This window comes from Cololabis saira, chromosome 3 (genome assembly GCF_033807715.1).
Source record: "Cololabis saira isolate AMF1-May2022 chromosome 3, fColSai1.1, whole genome shotgun sequence".
NCBI lineage: Eukaryota > Metazoa > Chordata > Actinopteri > Beloniformes > Belonidae > Cololabis > Cololabis saira.
In genome coordinates, this window is record NC_084589.1 from 4,403,650 (window position 1) to 4,425,435 (window position 21,786).

The window sequence follows — 21,786 nt, forward strand, 5'->3', positions numbered from 1 at the left end:
TATTTTTAAGTTGTCCAAAGTTAGTGTATAGTAGTATACACCTCAAACATTGAGAGATAATTGATTTTTTTTTCTTTGCAATTGTTTAGTGGTAACTGGAGTGCAAAGCCAACACAATGCAAAGATGTATATTTGTTACTCGTCCGAATGCAGTTTCATGAAAATCAATTTCAGTTTGTCTTTTATTCAATCAGACTATGTTACTGTAAAAGTTAATATATATTAAAATTTCTTGTGTGTTTATTGATCCGCTCATAAAACATTCACTAAAAAAGTTAGTGAAACAAAAAACGAATTATTTCAATAAAAACTACTTGGAGTTTGGACATGTGGTTTACAGCCACTTAGATTTTCTTCTAAAAAAAAAAACAACAAAAAAAACAACAACAAATGGGTTTTTCATCTTTTAACATGAACAATGTCTTGCAAAAAGGAAGATGTCTGAATATAAGAATAGTTAGTTTGCATTACTTTTGTTTGTTTGTTTGACATTAGGATTAAACGTCCCCCTTTTAAAACAGTCAAAATAAATTAATAATAATCATAATGCAATCATAGATTGCCAAGAAAATGATGAAGAGTTTGCAGAAATAACAAGACCAAAAAAGAAGTAGGCTCAGATCTACAACAACAGAGAAAAATATATTTACACGCTGAGGAACCCGGGTTACAAACCTGAGGTCATTTAGTTGTCACACAGATTTTCATAAATAAAGATAGTTTTGAAGCACATTATTTACAGTTGTTAGTTGTTTGTTACAATTGTGTGAAAAAACTCAATGATTTAATGCATCTCACAATAAAAACAGGAGGATGGATATGTAATTAAAGCACTTATTCAATTTCAATAGCGTCATCATCATCACTGTCAAGTGCAACATCTTTGTGCAACAACGCTTAGTTATTTTTATCTTTTAGGCACGATTTCCACATTCATTTAAACACTTGACACATTTAAACACACACTTTGTATAGTTTTATTTAATTATCCTCCTTCTGTTATGTGTATACTAACCTTGGTTTATTTTACTTTGACACAACAATTTTCTTGGGGATTAATAAAGTGGATCTTATCTTATCATATTATCTCATCTGAACAGATCCCTTTCACCTTTGGTATCATTCTGTTAGCCAAATCCTTCTGCATAACAGTTGTTGGATGTTACAGACCCCCTTCTGCCTCCAAGGAAACATTAGCATCCTTACAACAACTTCTTTCCAAGCTAAATTACATTGAGCTTTTAATGGCAGGAGATCTAAACTGGGACTGGCTGAACTCATCCTCTGAAGAATTTAAATCCTACTGTGACTCTGTAAATCTTAGCCAGTTGATCAATCATCCAACTAGGCCAAATGTTAAATGTCCTGAGAAGTCAACATTGATTGATTTAATTCTAACAAATGTTCCACATAAGTTTTCATCCCTGGGCATTTTTTGCAATGATTTGAGTGACCACTGTGTTATTGCAGCTTGCAGAGACACAAAGATCCCTAAATGTAAACCTCGTATTATTTACAAGAGGAACTTAAAGAAATTGAATGTGCAGGCTTATCATCATGATTTGTCCTTGGTCCAATGGGAGCACATATATATGTTGCCAGATGTGGAGCTGGCTTGGACATTTTTTAAAGATAACTTTGAGAGAATAGTAAATAAACATGCTCCCAAAAGAAAATTTAGGGTGAAGGGACGAGAAAACCCTTGGTTATCCACAGAAATTATGACCTCATTCATCAGTGCAATGAAGCTTGGCAAAGGCTAGACAAAGTGATTCTGCTGATGATTGGTCCATTTTTAGACATTTGAGAAATAAATGCACTTCTCTTATTAAAAAGGCTAAAGCAGAACATTACTTGTCTATTACAGTTGATAATCGTAATAATCCACAGAGATTCTGGAAGGTGATAAAGTCGATGTCTGTGAACAAAAGTCCCCAGACACTTCCTTCCTTCCTTTGTTTTAAAAGACTCAGCCCCAGTGCATGATAGGACTGAGATTTTAAATTGTTTTAATAAGCATTTTATTTCATCTGGGTCATTGTTTGAACATGTAAGAACCCATACCTCTCATAGACCTGACAGTACTACAAGCTCTGAAGCATTTCTTGGAAAACCTTTTACATTTGTACCTTTTACTGTGCAACAAGTACATAAGGCACTCACAACCTTGAATCCCAATAAACCTCCTGGACCAGACTATATAGAGCCTTTTTTTGTAAAAATGGCTGCTGATTTCATTGCACAGACGATCACAGCACTTTTCAACCTGTCAGTTGAAAGCAAAGAGCTACCATCAGTTTGGAAGTCAGCCTTTGTTATTCCTCTATTTAAGGGTGGTGATCCAGCATTATTAACCGACTACAGGCCAATATCTAATCTGTGTCCTGTCAAAAATCCTAGAATCTGGCTTCCGGCTTAGCGATACATGGGGTGAGACGTGCTTAGCGGAGCTCCTGCAGAGTTATTTAAAATTTTTCATCTATTGGCACTTTTTGCATCACTCCCACGGCTTTGGTTTTAACTAATTTATTTTCAACGCGGTTGCATTAACTACTTACCACGGAAATGCCTCCAAAGTCCATTAAAGCGGGGAATAACCCTCCAGCTAACCTGCGGCCTGCTGCTCACGCTGTCTCCTCGCCCCGCAGTGATTCTCCTCCTCCGGAAAGCACCTGCGCCGCGCCGGCTCCCGCCGCGGAGTTCAGCCAGCTCAAAACCGAACTGCTCTCCGCTCTTCGCAACGATGTCGCGGCTATATTTAAGACAGAGCTACAAGCAGCATTGAGTGACAATTTAACTTCTATTAAGTCCGAGCTGCTTTCCCTTAAAGCGGATCTTTCCGGCAGTATTTCCTCCATGAAGGCGGACGTCGCGGGACTCACGGCCACGGTTACTGGGATGGAGCAGGCTCTCTCAAGCTGCTCAGACGACATCGTTGCTCTCCAGAAAAAAGTTGATCACTTGTCGAAAGAATGTGTGAGGCTGGAGGACAGATGCGAGGATTTGGAGTCAAGGTCTCGTCAGCAGAACATACGGATTATTGGTGTCCCGGAGGAGGATCCTGACTCTTCATCTGCAGCCGGTGTTTCCAGGCTCTTATCGGAAGCCTTCGCCCTCGACGCGGAGCCGCTGGTTGACAGAGCTCACTGCTCTCTCATGCCAAAACCCAAGCCCGGTAACCGGCCCCGCGCAATAGTGGCCAAGCTCCATTATTACACGGACTGCGCTGACATCCTCAGAAAGGCCTCAGAGAGCGGCAGCGGATAAAGGTACGGAATATGACCAACTCCATCTTCCCGGACCACACCGCCAAGACAGCGCGGGCGCGCGCTGCCTTTAATGACGTGCGCCGTCAGCTGCGAGAGATTGAAGGGATCCGGTTTGGATTGCTGTATCCCGCCCGGCTGCGTGTAACCCATAACGGCCAGCAACGTGACTTCACGTCGCCAGATGAAGCCTTGGCATTCATCAAGAAAATAAAAAAAAGTGACTACCAGCTAGTTTTCTGGGACGATTTATCCAGCTTGCTGTCCATGCGGGACTCTGGCCCTGGGTGAGTGAGTCAATTCATAAAACAGGACTTTATGTCGTAATTTTTATTTTTTATTTTTTATTTTTTCTAACTATCAATGGGAACAGCACCGTTTAAAATTGAAGGCCTAATCATGTCTCTGGTATGATGCCTTGATTAGAAATATGCACACACCCCTATCTATTGCTTAAATTGTGTGTATGTGTGTGCGTGTCTGTGTGGGTGTGCGAGTGCATATATGTATATATCATTGTTCTACAGGCCAAAGATCTCCTTAATTAAATTAATGTTTGTTGTTACCCTGACAAGACAGCGATCGTCAGAATGGCTCAGATTGTTGGTTTTATATGCCTCATATTTTATTTTTTATTTTTTTAAGGTTTTAACTCTGCAGGAGCTAATTTTGTTTTTGTTTTTGTATTTAGCTTTATAGTCGAAAGCATCTTTTTTTGAGAATGGCTTCCTTTGAAGCCTGCTTTCCTGTTTCCATCGTTTGGGGATGGAATCATCTAATGTGCGATGGGTGAGTGGGCGGGGGTTATGGGTTGTTGGCTTTTGGATTATGTCTCTGTAGGTATGTATATACTCCTGAGTTTTGTTTATTTTGGTTTTCCCTTTTACCTCTTTTTCTTATATTTCCTCTTGTGGTGGGTGAGTCTGTCTTATTTTCTCTCAAAGAATGCCTATATGAACGATCGTAATCTGCGTAAGCCTGATACTGGATCAAACATTACATTCGCTAGCTGGAATCTTGAAGGTGTGAATAATCCAATTAAGCGATCAGAGATTTTTTCACATTTGAAACGCTTGGACACTGACATAGCTTTCCTTCAGGAAACTCATTTGCGAAATAAAGATCATTTCAGACTCAAACGTGCTTGGGTGGGTGATATTTTTCATTCAAATTTTGATTCTAAGTCTAGAGGAGTAGCAATTTTGATCAACAAAAGAGTAAATTTCTCCGTCTCCAGGACAATATCCGATAAGAATGGTAGATATCTTATTGTTGCGGGCACTCTATACTGTAACCCTGTATTGTTGGTGAATATATATGCCCCTAATTTTGATGACCCCAATTTTACGGATAGGCTGTTTGGCAACCTCCCTTTCTTAAATACGCATATTACAATACTGGGCGGTGATCTGAATTGTGTTATTAATCCTTCTTTGGACCGTTCGAATCCTCGTACTTTGACTCAATCCTCTATGTCAAAATCTATTACCGATTTTACAGTCAAGAACGGGCTTGTTGATCCGTGGAGGTTCTCACATCCTGGAGATAAGGAATTCTCTTTTTTTTCACAAGTACATCAGTCATATTCACGTATTGACTATTTTTTTGTTGATGGCTCTCTTCTCCCCAAAGTTACTTCTGTCGTATACCACCCAATTGTTATTTCAGATCACGCCCCTCTAACTTTGAATATAACATTGTCTGAGCGCCCCCGTTTTTCTTCTCCCTGGAGGTTTAATCCATTGCTTTTATCCGACGATGCATTTAACGTTTCTATATCTGCTTCAATAGATGATTTCATTGCATTAAACAAAACAGATTCTACCAGTTTTTCGCTAGTATGGGAATCACTCAAAGCATATTTGCGAGGACAGATTATCTCTTATTCAGCATACGCCAGTAAAATCCGCAGGGCTAAATTACAGGAGCTCACATCTAAAATTCAGGACATAGACAGACTAAACTCAGTTAACCCAAGTCCGAATTTACTGAAACAACGGCTTGATTTGCAGTCAAAATTCGATCTTATAGCGACAGCCGATTCTGAACGGCTCCTATTACGCGCTCATGCCAACTATTATGAACACGGCGATAAACCAAGCAGGTTATTGGCTCACCAATTAAAAAGGCAAGCAACGTCGAGACTGATTCCCAGCATTAGAGATTCTACTGGCACACTTACCACCGATCCAATCGCCATCAACACAATTTTTACGTCATACTACTCCTCTCTCTATGAATCAGAATCTCCACTTGACACAGCAGAAATGACCTCCTTTCTTGATAATATCACTGTCCCTACTATTAATTTGGATGTGGCTAATGGCCTCGATGCTCCTTTCAGCTTGCAAGAAATTGCTGCCGCCATTGAAGCTATGCAAAGCAACAAGGCCCCTGGTCCCGATGGGTTCGGCGCTGAGTTTTTCAAAAAGTTCAAAGACAAATTAGCCCCCCTTTTACTCTCAATGTACAATGAGTCCCTTGATCATGGCTCATTGCCTCCCTCTTTAATGCAGGCGTCCATTGCCCTCCTTTTGAAGAAGGACAAGGACCCTGAATCATGCACTTCTTACAGGCCCTTGTCTTTACTGAATGTGGATGTCAAAATTTTAGCCAAAGCACTAGCAATTCGTCTTGATAAGATCCTTCCTAGCATCATATCTGAGGAGCAGAATGGTTTCATCAAGGAATGCCAGCTCTTTTATAATGTTCGTACACTTCTAAATGTGATTCTCTCTAAAGATTCTTCTCCACTCCCTGAAGTTGTTATCGCGATTGATGCTGAAAAAGCGTTTGATCGTGTCGAATTTAACTATCTTTTTGCAACACTTCATAAATTCGGATTTGGACACAGGTTTATATCTTGGATTAGACTTCTTTACACTTCCCCTCAGGCCAGCATTCACACCAATGACAACTACTCCACTTATTTTACATTATCACGTGGCACGAGACAGGGCTGCCCTCTCTCCCCTTTGCTATTCGCTCTATCCGTCGAACCACTTTCAATTGCTTTAAGAACTCTTCCTCTATTTTGCGGAGTCTCTAGGTCCAATGTGGAACTCAAATTGTCACTTTATGCAGACGACCTCCTTTTATATGTATCTGACCCTTTAACCAGCATTGCACCAATATTATCTCTGTTGAAGAATTATGGATCCTTCTCCGGCTATAAGGTCAATCTTCACAAGTGTGAATGCTTCCCCATAAACACCTCTGCTTTACAACTCAAACAATCTGATATCCCCTTTAAACTCAGCCCGTCGGGCTTTAGATACTTAGGGATTAATGTGACCCGCACTCTGCCCTCTCTTTTCACCGCTAATTTTTCCTCACTGGTAACTCGAGTGAAGGCGGACTTACAGAGGTGGAACTCCCTACCATTGTCGCTGATAGGAAGAATTAACACAATGAACATGACTGTATTGCCTAAATTTCTTTTTTTGTTCCAATGCACTCCTTTATTTTGACCAAAATCTTTTTTTAAATCACTTGACCAAATTGTTTCCAACTTTTTATGGGCCGGTAAGACACCCAGAGTGAGGTATGCGCTTCTCCAAAAAATTTAATTTAATGGGGGTCTAGCACTACCAAACTTTTTGCTTTACTATTGGTCAGCGCATATTCACAAACTAATTCATTGGCTTCAGTCTCCTGAGTTATTATGGTGCAGATTGGAGGCTCAGTCACTCTCTTCATCCTCTGTAACGGCCCTACTCTCCTCCTCTTTACCATTGAATCCCTCTAAGTTTACAAATAGCCCTGTGGTGCTTTCCTCCCTTAAGATTTGGTCACAGTTTAGGCGCCACTTTAAATTTGCTTCTCCATCCACCTATACACCTGTTACTAAGAATCATCTGTTCCCTCCATCACTAATAGACACCACTTTTATGATTTGGTACAGCCGGGGCATTAAGCACTTCAGGGATCTATATAAGGATGGTATCTTTTCCACATTTTCAGATCTGATGTCAAAGTTCAATTTGCCTGCCTCCCATTTGTTTAGCTACTTCCAGCTTCGACACTGTGCCTCTGCTCTGTTTCCATGCTTCCCTTCCCTTCCTGCGAACCAACCGTGGGATGATCTTCTAACTATGAAACTCAGTCAAAAGTCTCTGATATCTAGGATATATGCACTGTGTATGACATTTGATGATCATTCTGTAGATAAAGCTCGGGAGGGTTGGGGACGGGAGTTGGGCCTTGACTTCACAGGGGAGCTGTGGGATAAAGCTATCCGTAGCATACGATCTAGCACGCCTTGCGCTAGACTTGAACTTATTCAATTCAAGGTGCTGCATAGATCGCACCTATCAAAATTCCGATTATCCGAAATATATCCGAATGTTGCAGACCTATGCGACAGATGCCAGGGCTCTCCCTGCAATTTAAGTCATATGTTTTTCTCCTGTCCTAGGTTACAGAAATTTTGGAGTGACTATTCTGTGATCATGTCTAATGTTCTGGGGAAAAAAGTTGTTATGGCCCCTCTCTTAGCAATATTCGGACTCTCTATTGACTCCTCACATATCAGCCCCACACAGTCAGAAGTATTGGCTTTCACATCTCTTTTAGCAAGACGTCGTATCTTACTTTCATGGAAATCCCCCAAGTCTCCGTCTATTTCTCTTTGGCTTAGTGATGTTATGTTTTTTCTCAAATTGGAAAAGGTGAGATACTCAGTAAAAGGCAGCTCAGCTAAATTTGTTCATAAATGGCAATCCTTCATAGACCACTTTATCGCGTTGAAGACTCTACCCACCGACTGACCCCCCCTCCCTTAATTTTCTTTTCATTTCCTTTATTTGTTTTTTATTATTATTATTTATGTTGCATTTTATGTTTTATTTATTTCCATTTAATGGGATATCAGCGATGGGCATTTGCATTTACCACTGCATTTGTTTTTTGTATGCACTTTTGCTCATTCATCACTTTCCTCCTTTGATCATTTCTTGCTCATCTGTTTATTTATTATTTAACGCTACAGAGACTCTGTTCCTTAGTTAGGCTTTTGTGTTTAAAAAAAAAAAAAAAAATTAAAGCTGCAAGCAGCAATGAACGGGCCCTCGCACTCACGGCCACCGCCCCCCATAAGCATATCAGAAACGACAGCACCCACGACTTCCTATGTCAAACCATTCAAAAGTTATAGCAGAAAAAAGGGACAACCAATCAGAAGAAGGGGCGGGGCTAATTCAGGCCAATGAAGGTCAAGGACTCCATACAGAATCTGATGACACCACCCACGACTCTCTATGTCAAACCATTCCAAAGTTATAGCAGAAAATCGGGACAACCAATCAGAAGAAGGGGCGGGGCTAATTAAGGCCAACGAAGCTTAAGAACTCATTACAGAGTCCCATGACACAACCCACGACTTCCTATGTCAAACCATTCAAAAGTTATGGCAGAGAAAAGTATTCTAGGGGGCGCTGTTGAACCGTTAGGCCACGCCCATTAATGCAAACCATGAAATATCAAATGTATCGCCAGGCCTGGCTTGCATGCAAAATTTGGTGACTATCAAATATGGACCAATCAGATGAAGGGAGGGCGCGCCTTTTGGCGTCTAGCGTCGCCATGGTAACACTTTTGAAAGAGAAAAGTAATGCGTGGTGTCGCAGGATGGAGACGCACATTTTGATGTATAACACTCCTGGGTGCACGGTACGGTTCGGGCCGTATTAATTGCCGAAGGAATGGCATAAATTTAGCCAAAATTACACAATTAATTCAAAATGGCCGACTTCCTGTTCGGTTTCGGCCATGGCTCCAAGAGACTTTTCTTTAAGTTGTGCCATGCTACACGTGTGTAGCGATTTTCGTGCATGTACGTCAAACCGTATTGTGGGGCTTGAGGCACAAAGTTTTCCGGGGGGCGCTGTTCAGCCATTTTGCCACGCCCATTAATGCAAACCATGAAATATCAAATTTATCGCCAGGCCCTGCTTGCATGCCAAATTTGGTGCCTTTTGGGGAACTATCAAATATGGACCAATCAGATGAAGGGGGGGCACGCTTGTTGGCGTCTAGCGTCGCCACGGTAACACTTTTGAAAGAGAAAAGTAATGCGCGTAGTCGCAGGATAGAGACGCACATTTTGATGTATAACACATCTGGGTTCATGATACGGTTCGGGCCGTATTAATTCTCGAAGGAATGGCATATATTGCTCCAAAATTACGTGATTCATTCAGAATGTTCAAAATGGCCGACTTCCTGTTCGGTTTCGACCATGGTGCCAAGAGACTTTTCTGTAAGTTGCGACATGATACAGGTGTGTACCGACTTTCGTTCATGTACGTCAAACCGTATTATGGGGCTTGAGGCGCAAAGTTTTTTCTGTCTGAACCAATCAGATGAAGGGTGGGCGCGCTTTTTGGCGTCTAGCGTCGCCACGGTAACGCTTTTGAGAGAGAAAAGTAATGCGTGGTGTCGGAGGATGGAGACGCACATTTTGATGTATAACACACCTGGGTGCTCATTACGGTTCGGGCCGTATTAACTGCCGAAGGAATGGCATAAATTTCGCCAAAATGACACGACTAATTCAAAATGGCCGACATCCTGTTCGGTTTCGGGCATGACGCCAAGAGACTTTTCTTTAAGTTACGTCATGATACAGGCGTGTACCGATTTTCGTGCATGTACGTCAAACCATATCGTGGGGCTTGAGGCACAAAGTTTTCAAGGGGGCGCTGTTGAGCCATTTTGCCCCGCCCATTAATGCAAACCATTAAATATCAAATTTTTCGCCAGGCCTGGCTTGGGTGCAAAATTTGGTGACTTTTTGGGCACGTTTAGGGGGGCAAAAAGGCCCTCCTTTCGTCAGAAAAATAATAAGAATAATAATAATAAAAAAAAAAATACAAATAATTCCTACAGATACAATAGGGCCTTCGCACTGAAGGTGCTCGGGCCCTAAAAAAAGGGGACAATGTATAATGTATAATGCGGATCTTTGATTACATGTTTCCATGTTATCATTAGGGCCCGAGCACTTGCAGTGCGAAGGCCCTATTGTATTTGCAGGAATTCTTTGTATTATTTTTTTTTTTAGGGCCCGAGCACTTGCAGTGCGAAGGCCCTATTGTAATTGCAGGAATTATTCTTCTTCTTCTTATTGTTCTGACAAAAGGAAGGCCTTTTTGCCCCCCTAAACGTGCCCAAAAAGTCACCAAATTTTGCATGCAAGTCAGGCCTGGCGAAAAATTTGATATTTAAGGGTTTGCATTAATGGGCGTGGTAAAATGGCTCAACAGCGCCCCCTTGAAAACTTTGTGCCTCAAGCCCCACAATGCGGTTTGTCGTACATGCACGAAAATCGGTACACACCTGTATCATGGGACAACTTAAAGAAAAGTCTCTGGGTGTCATGTCGAGAAACCGAACAGGAAGTCGGCCATTTTGAATTAATCGTGTCACTTTGGCGCAATTTATGCCATTCCTTCGGCAGTTAATACGGCCCAAACCATAACGTGCCCCCAAGTGTGTTATACATCAAAATGTGCGTCTTCATCCTGCGACAACACGCATTACTTTTCTCTTTCAAAAGCGTTACCGTGGCGACGCTAGACGCCAAAAAGCGTGCCCACCCTTCATCTGGTTGGTTCAGACCAAAAAACTTTGCGCCTCAAGCCCCAGAATACGGTGTGACGTACATGAACGAAAATCGGTACACTCCTGTATCATGTCTTAACTAAAAGAAAAGTCTCTTGGCGCCATGGCCGAAACCGTACAGGAAGTCGGCCATTTTGAACATTCTGAATTAATCACGTAATTTTGGAGCAATATATGCCATTCCTTCGAGAATTAATACGGCCCGAACCGTATCGTGAACCCAGATGTGTTATACATCAAAATGTGCGTCTCCATCCTGCGACTACACGCATTACTTTTCTCTTTCAAAAGTGTTACCGTGGCGACGCTAGACGCCAAAAAGCACGCCCCCCCTTCATCTGATTGGTCCATATTTGATAGTTCCCCAAAAGGCACCAAAATTGGCACGCAAGCCAGGCCTGGCGATAAATTTGATATTTCATGGTTTGCATTAATGGGCGTGGGAAAATGGCTCAACAGCGCCCCCCGGAAAACTTTGTGCCTCAAGCCCTACAATACGGTTTGACGTACATGCACGAAAATCGCTACACACCTGTATCATGGCACAACTTAAAGAAAAGTCTCTTGGAGCCATGGCCGAAACCGAACAGGATGTCGGCCATTTTGAATAAATTGTGTCATTTTGGCGAAATTTATGCCATTCCTTCGGCAGTTAATTCAGCCCGAACCGTAACGTGCACCCAGGTGTGTTATACATCAAAATGTGCGTCTACATCCTGCGACTACACGCATTACTTTTCTCTTTCAAAAGTGTTACCGTGGCGACGCTAGACGCCAAAAGGCGCGCCCCCCCCTTCATGTGATTGGTCCATATTTGATAATTCTCCAAAAGTCATAAAATTTTGCATGCAAGCCAGACTTGGCGATAAATTTGATATTTCATGGTTTGCATTAATGGGCGTGGCCTAACGGCTCAACAGCGCCCCCTAGAATACTTTTATCTGCCATAACTTTTGAATGGTTTGACATAGGGAGTCGTGGGTGGTGTCATGGGAATCTGTAATGAGTTCTTAAGCTTTGTTGGCCTTAATTAGCCCCGCCCCTTCTTCTGATTGGTTGTCCCGATTTTCTGCTATAACTTTGGAATGGTTTGACATAGAGAGTCGTGGGTGGTGTCATCAGATTCTGTATGGAGTCCTTGACCTTCATTGGCCTGAATTAGCCCCGCCCCTTCTTCTGATTGGTTGTCCCTTTTTTCTGCTATAACTTTTGAATGGTTTGACATAAAGAGTCGTGGGTGGTGTCTTTTCTGATATGCTTATGGGGGGCGGTGGCCGTGAGTGCGAGGGCCCGTTCATCGCTGCTTGCAGCTTTAATTTTTATTATTATTATTTTTCTGACAAAAGGAAGGCCTTTTTGCCCCCCTAAACATGCCCAAAAAGTCACCAAATTTTGCATGCAAGTCAGGCCTGGCGAAAAATTTGATATTTCATGGTTTGCATTAATGGGCGTGGCAAAACGGCTCAACAGCGCCCCCCGGAAAACTTTGTGCCTCAAGCCCCATGATACGATTTGACGTACATGCACGAAAATCGGTACACACCTGTATCATGGCACAACTTAAAGAAAAGTCTCTTGGCGTCATGCCCGAAACCGAACAGGATGTCGGCCATTTTGAATTAGTCGTGTAATTTTGGCGCAATTTATGCCATTCCTTCGGCAGTTAATACGGCCCGAACCTTAACGTGCACCCAGGTGTGTTATACATCAAAATGTGCGTCTCCATCCTCCGACACCACGCATTACTTTTCTCTTTCAAAAGCGTTACCGTGGCGATGCTAGATGCCAAAAAGCCCGCCCACCCTTGATCTGATTGGTTCAGACAGAAAAAACTTTGCACCTCAAGCCCCACAATACGGTTTGACGTACATGCACGAAAATCGGTACACATCTTTATCATGTTGCTACTTAAAGAAAAGTCTCTTGGCGCCATGGCCGAAACCGAACAGGAAGTCGGCCATTTTGAACATTCTGAATGAATCGCGTAATTTTGGAGCAATATGAGCCATTCCTTTGAGAATTAATACGGCCCGAACCGTAACGTGCACCCAGGTGTGTTATACATCAAAATGTGCGTCTCTATCCTGCGACTACGCGCATTACTTTTCTCTTTCAAAAGTGTTACCGTGGCGACGCTAGATGCCATAAGGCGCGCCCCCCCTTCATCTGATTGATCCATATTTGATAGTTCCCCAAAAGGCACCAAATTTGGCATGCAAGCCAGGCCTGACGATAAATTTGATATTTCATGGTTTGCATTAATGGGTGTGGCAAAATGGCTCAACAGCGCCCCCCGGAAAACTTTGGGCCTCAAGCCCCACAATACGGTTTGACGTACATGCACGAAAATCGCTACACACCTGTATCATGGCACAACTTAAAGAAAAGTCTCTTGGAGCCATGGCCGAAACCGAACAGGATGTCGGCCATTTTGAATAAATTGTGTCATTTTGGCGAAATTTATGCCATTCCTTCGGCAGTTAATTCAGCCCGAACCGTAACGTGCACCTAGGTGTGTTACACATCAAAATGTGCGTCTACATCCTGCGACACCACGCATTACTTTTCTCTTTCAAAACTGTTACCGTGGCGACGCTAGACGCCAAAAGGCGCGCCCCCCCTTCATGTGATTGGTCCATATTTGATAGTTCTCCAAAAGTCACCAAATTTTGCATGCAAGCCAGACTTGGCGATACATTTGATATTTCATGGTTTGCATTAATGGGCGTGGCCTAAACAGCTCAACAGCGCCCCCTAGAATACTTTTCTCTGCCATAACTTTTGAATGGTTTGACATAGAGAGTTGTGGGTGGTGTCATGGGACTCTGTAATGAGTCCTTAAGCTTCGTTGGCCTTAATTAGCCCCGCCCCTTCTTCTTATTGGTTGTCCCTTTTTTCTGCTATAACTTTTGAATGGTTTGACATAGGAAGTCATGGGTGGTATCATGGGACTCTGTAATGAGTTCTTAAGCTTCGTTGGCCTTAATTAGCCCCGCCCCTTCTTCTGATTGGTTGTCCCGATTTTCTGCTATAACTTTGGAATGGTTTGACATAGAGTCCTGGGTGGTGTCATAAGATTCTGTATGGAGTCCTTGACCTTCATTGGCCTGAATTAGCCCCGCCCCTTCTTGTCATTGGTTGTCCCTTTTTTCTGCTATAACTTTTGAATGGTTTGACATAGGAAGTCGTGGGTGGTGTCATGGGACTCTGTAATGAGTCCTTAAGCTTCGTTAGCCTTAATTAGCCCCGCCCCTTCTTCTGATTGGTTGTCCCGATTTTCTGCTATAACTTTGGAATGGTTTGACATAGAGAGTCGTGGGTGGTGTCATCAGATTCTTTATGGAGCCCTTGACCTTCATTGGCTTAAATTAGCCCCGCCCCTTCTTCTGATTGGTTGTCCCTTTTTTCTGCTATAACTTTTCAATGGTTTGACATAGGAAGTCGTGGGTGGTGTCATTTCTGATACTTATGGGGGGCGGTGGCCGTGAGTGCGAGGGCCCGTTCATCGCTGCTTGCAGCTTTAATTGTATGTTGTTTTTTCTAAAAAGATCAATAAAAAAAAATAAAAAAATCCTAGAATCTTTGGTATGTGAGCAACTTAAAGATGTTTTATACTCAAATGACTTTCTCTCAAAACTGCAATCAGGTTTCAGGAAAAAGCATAGTACTGTCACTGCTGCCACAAGAGTGATAAATGACATACTTGTTGCCCTTGATAAAAAACAGGACTGTGCTGCCCTTTTCATTGACCTCTCGAAGGCGTTTGATACTGTAGACCACTCAGTTCTAAAGAAACGGCTCTGTAGTTTTGGCCTATCTGATCATGTAGTCTCCTGGTTTGCAAACTATTTAAATGATAGGACCCAATGTATCAAATATGATGAGTTGTGCTCAGACTTTGTGAGTGTCCACAAGGGGGTGCCACAGGGCTCTATATTAGGTCCCCTCCTATCTGTTATGTATATTAATGACGTGGGACAAAACATATCTGATGCTAATATGCATTTTTATGCAGACGACACAATTATTTATTGCTTTGGATCAACCCCTACTAATGCCATTGTATCGCTGCAAAAGGCTTTTCATACAATCCAGCAAGCATTTATTCAGCTAAAATTAGTACTGAATGCTGACAAAACTAAGCAAATGCTGTTTTCAAAGCGAAAGAAGGGACTTTTAAACATCCCCACAGTTTTCACCCTTGAGGGAAGTGAAATAGAGGTGGTCCATACATATAAATATCTTGGTATACTACTTAATGACACCCTGACTTTCAAAGCCCATATTGAAAACCTTGTAAAGAAACTTAAACTGAAACTGGGGTTTTTATTTAGAATAAATTTAAAAATAAAAATAAATTTAAATTGTGTTTTTCTTTTAATGTTAAAAAACGTCTTGTTGCAGTAACCTTTTTACCTATTTTAGATTATGGTGACCTCCTGTACATGAATGCCTCAGCTCAAAGATTGAGTAAGATTGACTCTGTGTACCATGCTGTTCTAGGGTTCATTAGGGCCTTGACCCATTACTGAACTATATTCCCGAGTCGGATGGCCGTCACTGTCCACCAGGAGGTTGTGTCACTGGTATATACCTTTATATACAAAGCAATACTTGGACTACTGCCACCCTACATCAGTGACCTAATTACACTGAGGAGTGTTGATCGTTATGGACTACGCTCTAATGATCATTATTTGCTTTCTGTTCCATGTGTGCACACAGAGCAAGGAAAAAGAGCATTCACAAACTCTGCCCCTTATACATGGAACAAACTTCAAAAGGATCTAAAAATAACAGAACTTATTCCCCTGAGTGATTTTAAGTCTAGAATGAGTGCACTTGAGACAGCATCTCTGATTTGTAACTGTTTTAAATGATTTCCATTTTTTGTTTCATTTGATTTTATTTGATTTTAATATTTTACATTACACCTCTGTAAATTTTAATATCTGAAATCTTGTGCTGCCTCTTGGCCAGGACACCCTTGCAAAAGAGATTTTCAATTGTCAATGGGTTTCTTTTCCTGGTTAAATAAAGGTTAAATAAAAAAAAAAAGCCTCAACGTCTCCCCATCACATGTCGTTGCTGAAGCAATAAGTAAATCAAAATTTGACAACTTTTTTCTGAACGATAACAAGGTTGTCTGATCAAATATACATGTTAGAGACATGTAATTATTGTTATAAACAAACGTTTATGAATTATTATGAGTTATCTTGTTAATTATTTTTGCTAAGGGAGATTTTAGAAACTATTGAATCATAAAGTGTTTGATGTATGTATTTATTGTTTTATTAAGCTACAGACGTTTTTATGAAAGGTTTTACCGAACAGTAAAATGTTGCAATTGAAAGAGGGTGTACTCCATGTCACTGAGGGCGGTTTGAAAGCTTTATTCCATTCCAGGCAGCAGGTCAATGATTCATTTTATATTGTAACGTGGGCTCTGCAAAGATGCACATGCTGCTAACAGATGGCAGAAACCATCCATGAGGTTTTAAACTCTTATATCCAGTCTAACCGCTAGGATCAGACACGCGTCCGTGTTTTGATTCTTTATATGTATTTATATATACTTCAGCAATATCTATAGTGAATCTGGATATATGATATGATAGATCTAAGTCTCAGCTTTCATTAGAGACCGAAATTATGATTGTATGTTTTGTATGTAAAATTTCTGCCAATGGGACAAAATCTAATGTTTAATTGTTATAATAGTCTTTGTAAGACATAGTCTTACAAAATAATGTATAACATACTCATTTTTTGTTGTATTGTTATTAAATTTGAACTTGTACTAGATACGGCTTCATTCTGTGGACTCAATGTGTTTTGCAGCTAATAAGACACAGATTCACTCAACTGCAGAGGAAAGACGATTACGAAAGAAATTTCCGGCTGAAATAAAAACCTTCTATGTCAGTGTGTTCAAACTGAGATTACTGAATTACAGTAGTAGTTACAGTGATTCTGACAGTTGGGGGAAAAACTTCAGAGTGTAACCTTTCAAAAGAGACCATAACCATCTATGTACTTCGGTTCAAGAATAGCGTTCAATTTACTTTGGGTATACCTTGGATAGGCGTTTTGGGCGACATTTACATGAGTGGGAACAAGTTGGGAAGATGATGATGGATGAAAAATTGATATAGCTCTGTAGCACTAACTTCTCAATTGTCCCCCCTCTCTAGCCTGTGACCAGCTTTCGCTTGGGGTGGCAGCGATCTTCGGCCCTTCTCACAGTTCTTCTGCAAATGCAGTTCAGTCCATCTGTAATGCTCTGGGGGTCCCACACATCCAGACCAAGTGGAAGCACCAAGTATCAGACAACAGAGATGTGTTTTATGTGAGCCTGTATCCGGACTTCTCCTCCCTCAGCAGAGCCATCCTGGACCTTGTACACTTCTTCAAGTGGAAGACGGTCACGGTGGTTTATGATGACAGTACTGGTAAGACTACACATGTATACTATTTGTTGACTGCTTCATTTTTTCTCAATTGTTTCATTTTCTTACCTGTTTCTTGTGGTTTTCTGATGAATAACAGATAAGATTGCAGTTTTAGTTTTGTTTTAATCATGTGAAAGTGCACAAATGAATATTGGCCAAACAGTAAGATGCCATGAAAAGAAAGCAACAACCCATAGTGTTGGTGATTGTATGTCAGTATAACCCAGTAGATTCACATTTCTACTGAGAGGTATGTCTTTATTTGGATCAGCGCAGTTTGGTTTGCAATGATACGCCATGACTTGGCCTGCGTATATACTTAAAGGAGCTTGAGGCTCCTTTTAAGAAATGAGACTCTCTAGCGCCACCCTTCACCACGACGGCCGTTGGGGGTACTGCAGCCAACAGTGAAGCCGGCACGGGAGAACGGGGAGAACGCACATGCAGCGTCATGTGACGTCACATCCGCAGCCCAGCGCGGGAAATTCGGGACCGAATTGCAGCACATTTTGCAGCACACAGCCTGTTCAAGGCAAAGGAGAGATACACTAGAGGGCTCATTCTTTTGGGTTTGGAACGCTTCATCTGACATTATTACTAGAAAACTTAAAATGTATACGGATTTTTTTCATAAATCCTGCCACAATCCGGCCTCAAGCTCCTTTAATGTACTTATATACTTCGAATGTCATTGCTCAACAGTCATGCTGCAACAGCACTGCTCCATCCTCTCTGCGATTATTCTTATTCCTAACTGCACCATCAACTTAAACGGATCCCCAGGGATGTTTTCAGCTTTGACATGTTCAGCGATCATTGTTTGGACTGCCATTGTTGTTTAAAAAACAACATTAAGAGATCATTTGTGTTCAGCAATGCATTTGTTTTTTTTTATCACATACACATGTTTTTCATCGTCTGACATGAATGTAACAATCATTTCTACCCTAATGAATGGACCACGGTATCTCTAGCACCATATTAAGCACATAGGGCCACTTGATTTTTGGGTAAAAATGTTTTTGGTAACCTTTCAACATTTGACAAACAAAAAAACAGAATGGTATAAACCTGAACCTTTACATATTCTTAAGTGTGCTCTCTAACGAAGTGAACAGCAAAGTAGAGCAACAATTTCTCCAACATTCTTCTAAATTTAAGTTAAAAACTGTAGTGTACTCTGATTGGATAAGGGTGCGGACCGGAAGTTACGTCTACCGGAAATGACGTCTACTGGAAGAAAAATAAACTTAGCCGCTTAGCCGCTACAACTTTGTTTCCTACCATCTGTTCTTTTAATTATTTCCAGGTCCTCCAAGCTATTTATTAAATAAATGGTCTTTGCTCTTGACCAGCGTTTACTGCGGGCTGCCATCTTGAAACTTTGTTTCCAAAACCAGCCCAGCGTGGAATATAAGCGTCATGGAGACAGACGGGCGAGGGAACGAGCAGCGCAGAAAGATCGAAATTAATTTAAAGAGGAATGAGTGTATACATGATCACGGAATTATTCTATTCGGATTTAAAATCAGAATAAACCAGCCACTTACTTTGGAATTAAGTTTAATTCGGAATGGCCATTTTCATTTGGAATTAGGTGTTTACATGGTAATTTTTACTCATTTTAAATCTGATTTAATTTTAATTAAAGAGGAATTAAACTTCCCATGTAAACGCACTGATTGATGTCATCTCCATGTGGCTCACAGAGTGCATCCCCATCTGCAGCCTTAAAACATCCCTGCAGAGTTTCTTCAGCTTCCTGTGACTACTTCCTCACAGTCCTTTTGGTCCCAGGTTACCTCTGGATTATGGGTTTGTAGGTGGGAGAGATAAAGACCAGGGGCCTCATTTATAAAAGAGTGCGTAGGATTCATACTAAAAGTGCACGTAAACCCAAAAGTCAAAAATGGCCGTGTGCACTTGCACGCAATGTTTGCTTAAAGGGATTGTGACATGAAAAACACATTTTTCTTGATTTTTTGTGTTTTGTTGGGTGTCTTGACATCAATTACACCCAAAAAACAACGAACTTTTAACATTCAGTGTATTGTATGCTTTCTGGGATTTTCCGCATAACTATGCAAAAACGGCGCATGTGGTTTGGTGGCGGATCGTTACGTAACGATCCGCTAAATCACCGCCCCCTCCACCCAGCTCCCTGTCTCCTCTCCTCTCCAGCGCACCATAAAGGCTGATTTATGGTTCCGCGTTACACCGACGCAGAGCCTACGGCGTAGGGTTACGCGGCGACGCGCTCCATACGCTGAACCCTACGGCGTAGGGTCTGCGTCGATTTAACGCGGAACCATAAATGAGGCTTAACACGGAGCTGTTTAGAGCCCCCTCTGTTCTAATCACCGGAGGAAAACTGCTAAGAAGACCCGCGGCCACTGACTGGACTTAAGATAAGGGGACAGTGCTGCTTGCATGCCTTTATTTTTATGATTGTTTGCTGTGGTTCGCCCTCCTGCTTTTCCGTGCATGCTTCGCCTGTCGCTCCCAGCTTACTCTCCGACGCCGCTGTGAGCGTATGGCTGGAGGAGGAGGAGGTTTGGAGGAGGAGCGGAGCAATGATTGACAGGAAAGGGGGGAAAGGAAGCATTTTTCACGGCGCAAAAAAACACTGTAATAAAAAGCCAGGAAAAGAGTACTAGAGTGAAGTTTTTCTTGTTACACTCTTTTAGACACATTTGAGGGATGTTGGGCAAGACTTTTAATAGTGTTAAAAGCATGTCAAAAATGATGTCACAATACCTTTAATAAATCACAGTCCAGCTGGAAGGTTGCGCAGGTGAATTCACCTCATATCTCGCCCTCTACACGCCCACTTCATACCATAAATGGGCAATGCAAAGTAGTATTTGCATATGAATCAGCCTGCTGAGCATGCGCAGCGGCTGCTGTAGTCTGTTTCTGCTGCACGTCAGGATGAATGAGACGTGTCCAGCCACCGTGCCACTAAATTTCATGGAGACTGAGATCGAGATGTTGTGGATGAGGTGGAGGCAGGAAAACCACATTATTTGGTGGTCACAGTAAAAGTAGAAAAAGTACATAAATAGTATAATATAAAGCGAGTGAGTGGCAGTGAGTGGTAGGCTCAGCCTGTAATTGCAAATCATCAAGACACCCTGTGCGAAGACGATGCTAGAACGGCACGGCAAAATACCAACCTGATCTCACAAAAATCCGTGAAATGCCCACGACCTCTCACCACTATTTTCCGTGGTACCAACACGGAAACTGGTAAAATTACGTGTGGGCACCACGGATATTGTACCATGCAAAGTCAATGGGATCCGTGGTCGTGATATATACACGAATTATGACATTATTATTATTTATATATTATTCTTTGTTATAGTGGCTAAATTATGCGTTTTTGTCGCGCAAGGTACGGTTTCTTACTGTCAGTTTGTAAAAACATGTTTTTAACGCTGTTTTAGCAGTGTTTTAATGAGGTTTTAATCTGAGCACCACGGATATAGTACTATGCAAAGTCAATGGGAGGCGTGGTCGTGATTTAAACACGTTTTATGACATTATTATTATTTATATATTATTCTTTGTTGTAGTGGCTAAATTATGCGTTTTTGTCGCGCAAGGTACTGATTTTTAATGTCAGTTTGTAAGAGCCCGTTTTTAACGCTGTGTTAGCAGTGTTTTAATGAGGTTTTAATCTGACCACCACGGATATAGTACTATGCAAAGTCAATGGGAGGCGTGGTCGTGATTTAAACACGTTTTATGACATTATTATTATTTATATATTATTCTTTGTTATAGTGGCTAAATTATGCGTTTTTGTCGCGCAAGGACCTGATTTTTAATGTCAGTTTGTAAAAGCCCGTTTTTAACGCTGTTTTAAGAAGAGACAGGCGATATTTAAAGTTTCTCCCATTTCGTCAACCACAGGGGATTCCCTGGGCGTCCCCTCTACGTCATAGAGTGACGAGGGGGGATCCTGATCACGTGACGGATGCCCCCGAATAATAATGATAATGCTAGTGATAATAGTAATATTAATAATAATAATAATAATAAGAAGAAGAAGACGAAGAAGACGAAGAAGACGAAGAAGACGAAGAAGACGAAGAAGACGAAGAAGAAGAATGATAATAATAATAATGATAATAATAATGATACTAATAATAATAATAAGAATGATAATAATAATAATAACAATGATAATAATAATAATAATAATAATAATAATAATAATAATAATAATAATAATGCTGATAATAATATTAATAATAGTAGTATTCGTAATAGTAATAATAACGGATGTATAACAATTCAGTCTACCACAGCAACGTCACGTCACGTCACGTCACGTCATTCCTCCCTTCACCTGCTCAGTAAGTAACATTACCTTTCATGTTCATTGCTAAAACACAAAATAATATCGCTGTTATTACTTCAATTGTAGAATAGTC

General features: G+C 41.3%; 1 protein-coding gene across 1 annotated transcript in view; it reads left to right on the forward strand.

Annotated features, from left to right (window-relative positions):
* grik2 (glutamate receptor, ionotropic, kainate 2) overlaps positions 1 to 21,786 on the forward strand; it is a 540,292-nt gene that overhangs the window by 166,368 nt on the left and 352,138 nt on the right. The window contains exon 4 of the mRNA XM_061715437.1: positions 17,087 to 17,344. Coding sequence (XP_061571421.1) covers positions 17,087 to 17,344 — 258 coding nt within the window. The remainder of the gene's footprint in view (positions 1 to 17,086; positions 17,345 to 21,786) is intronic.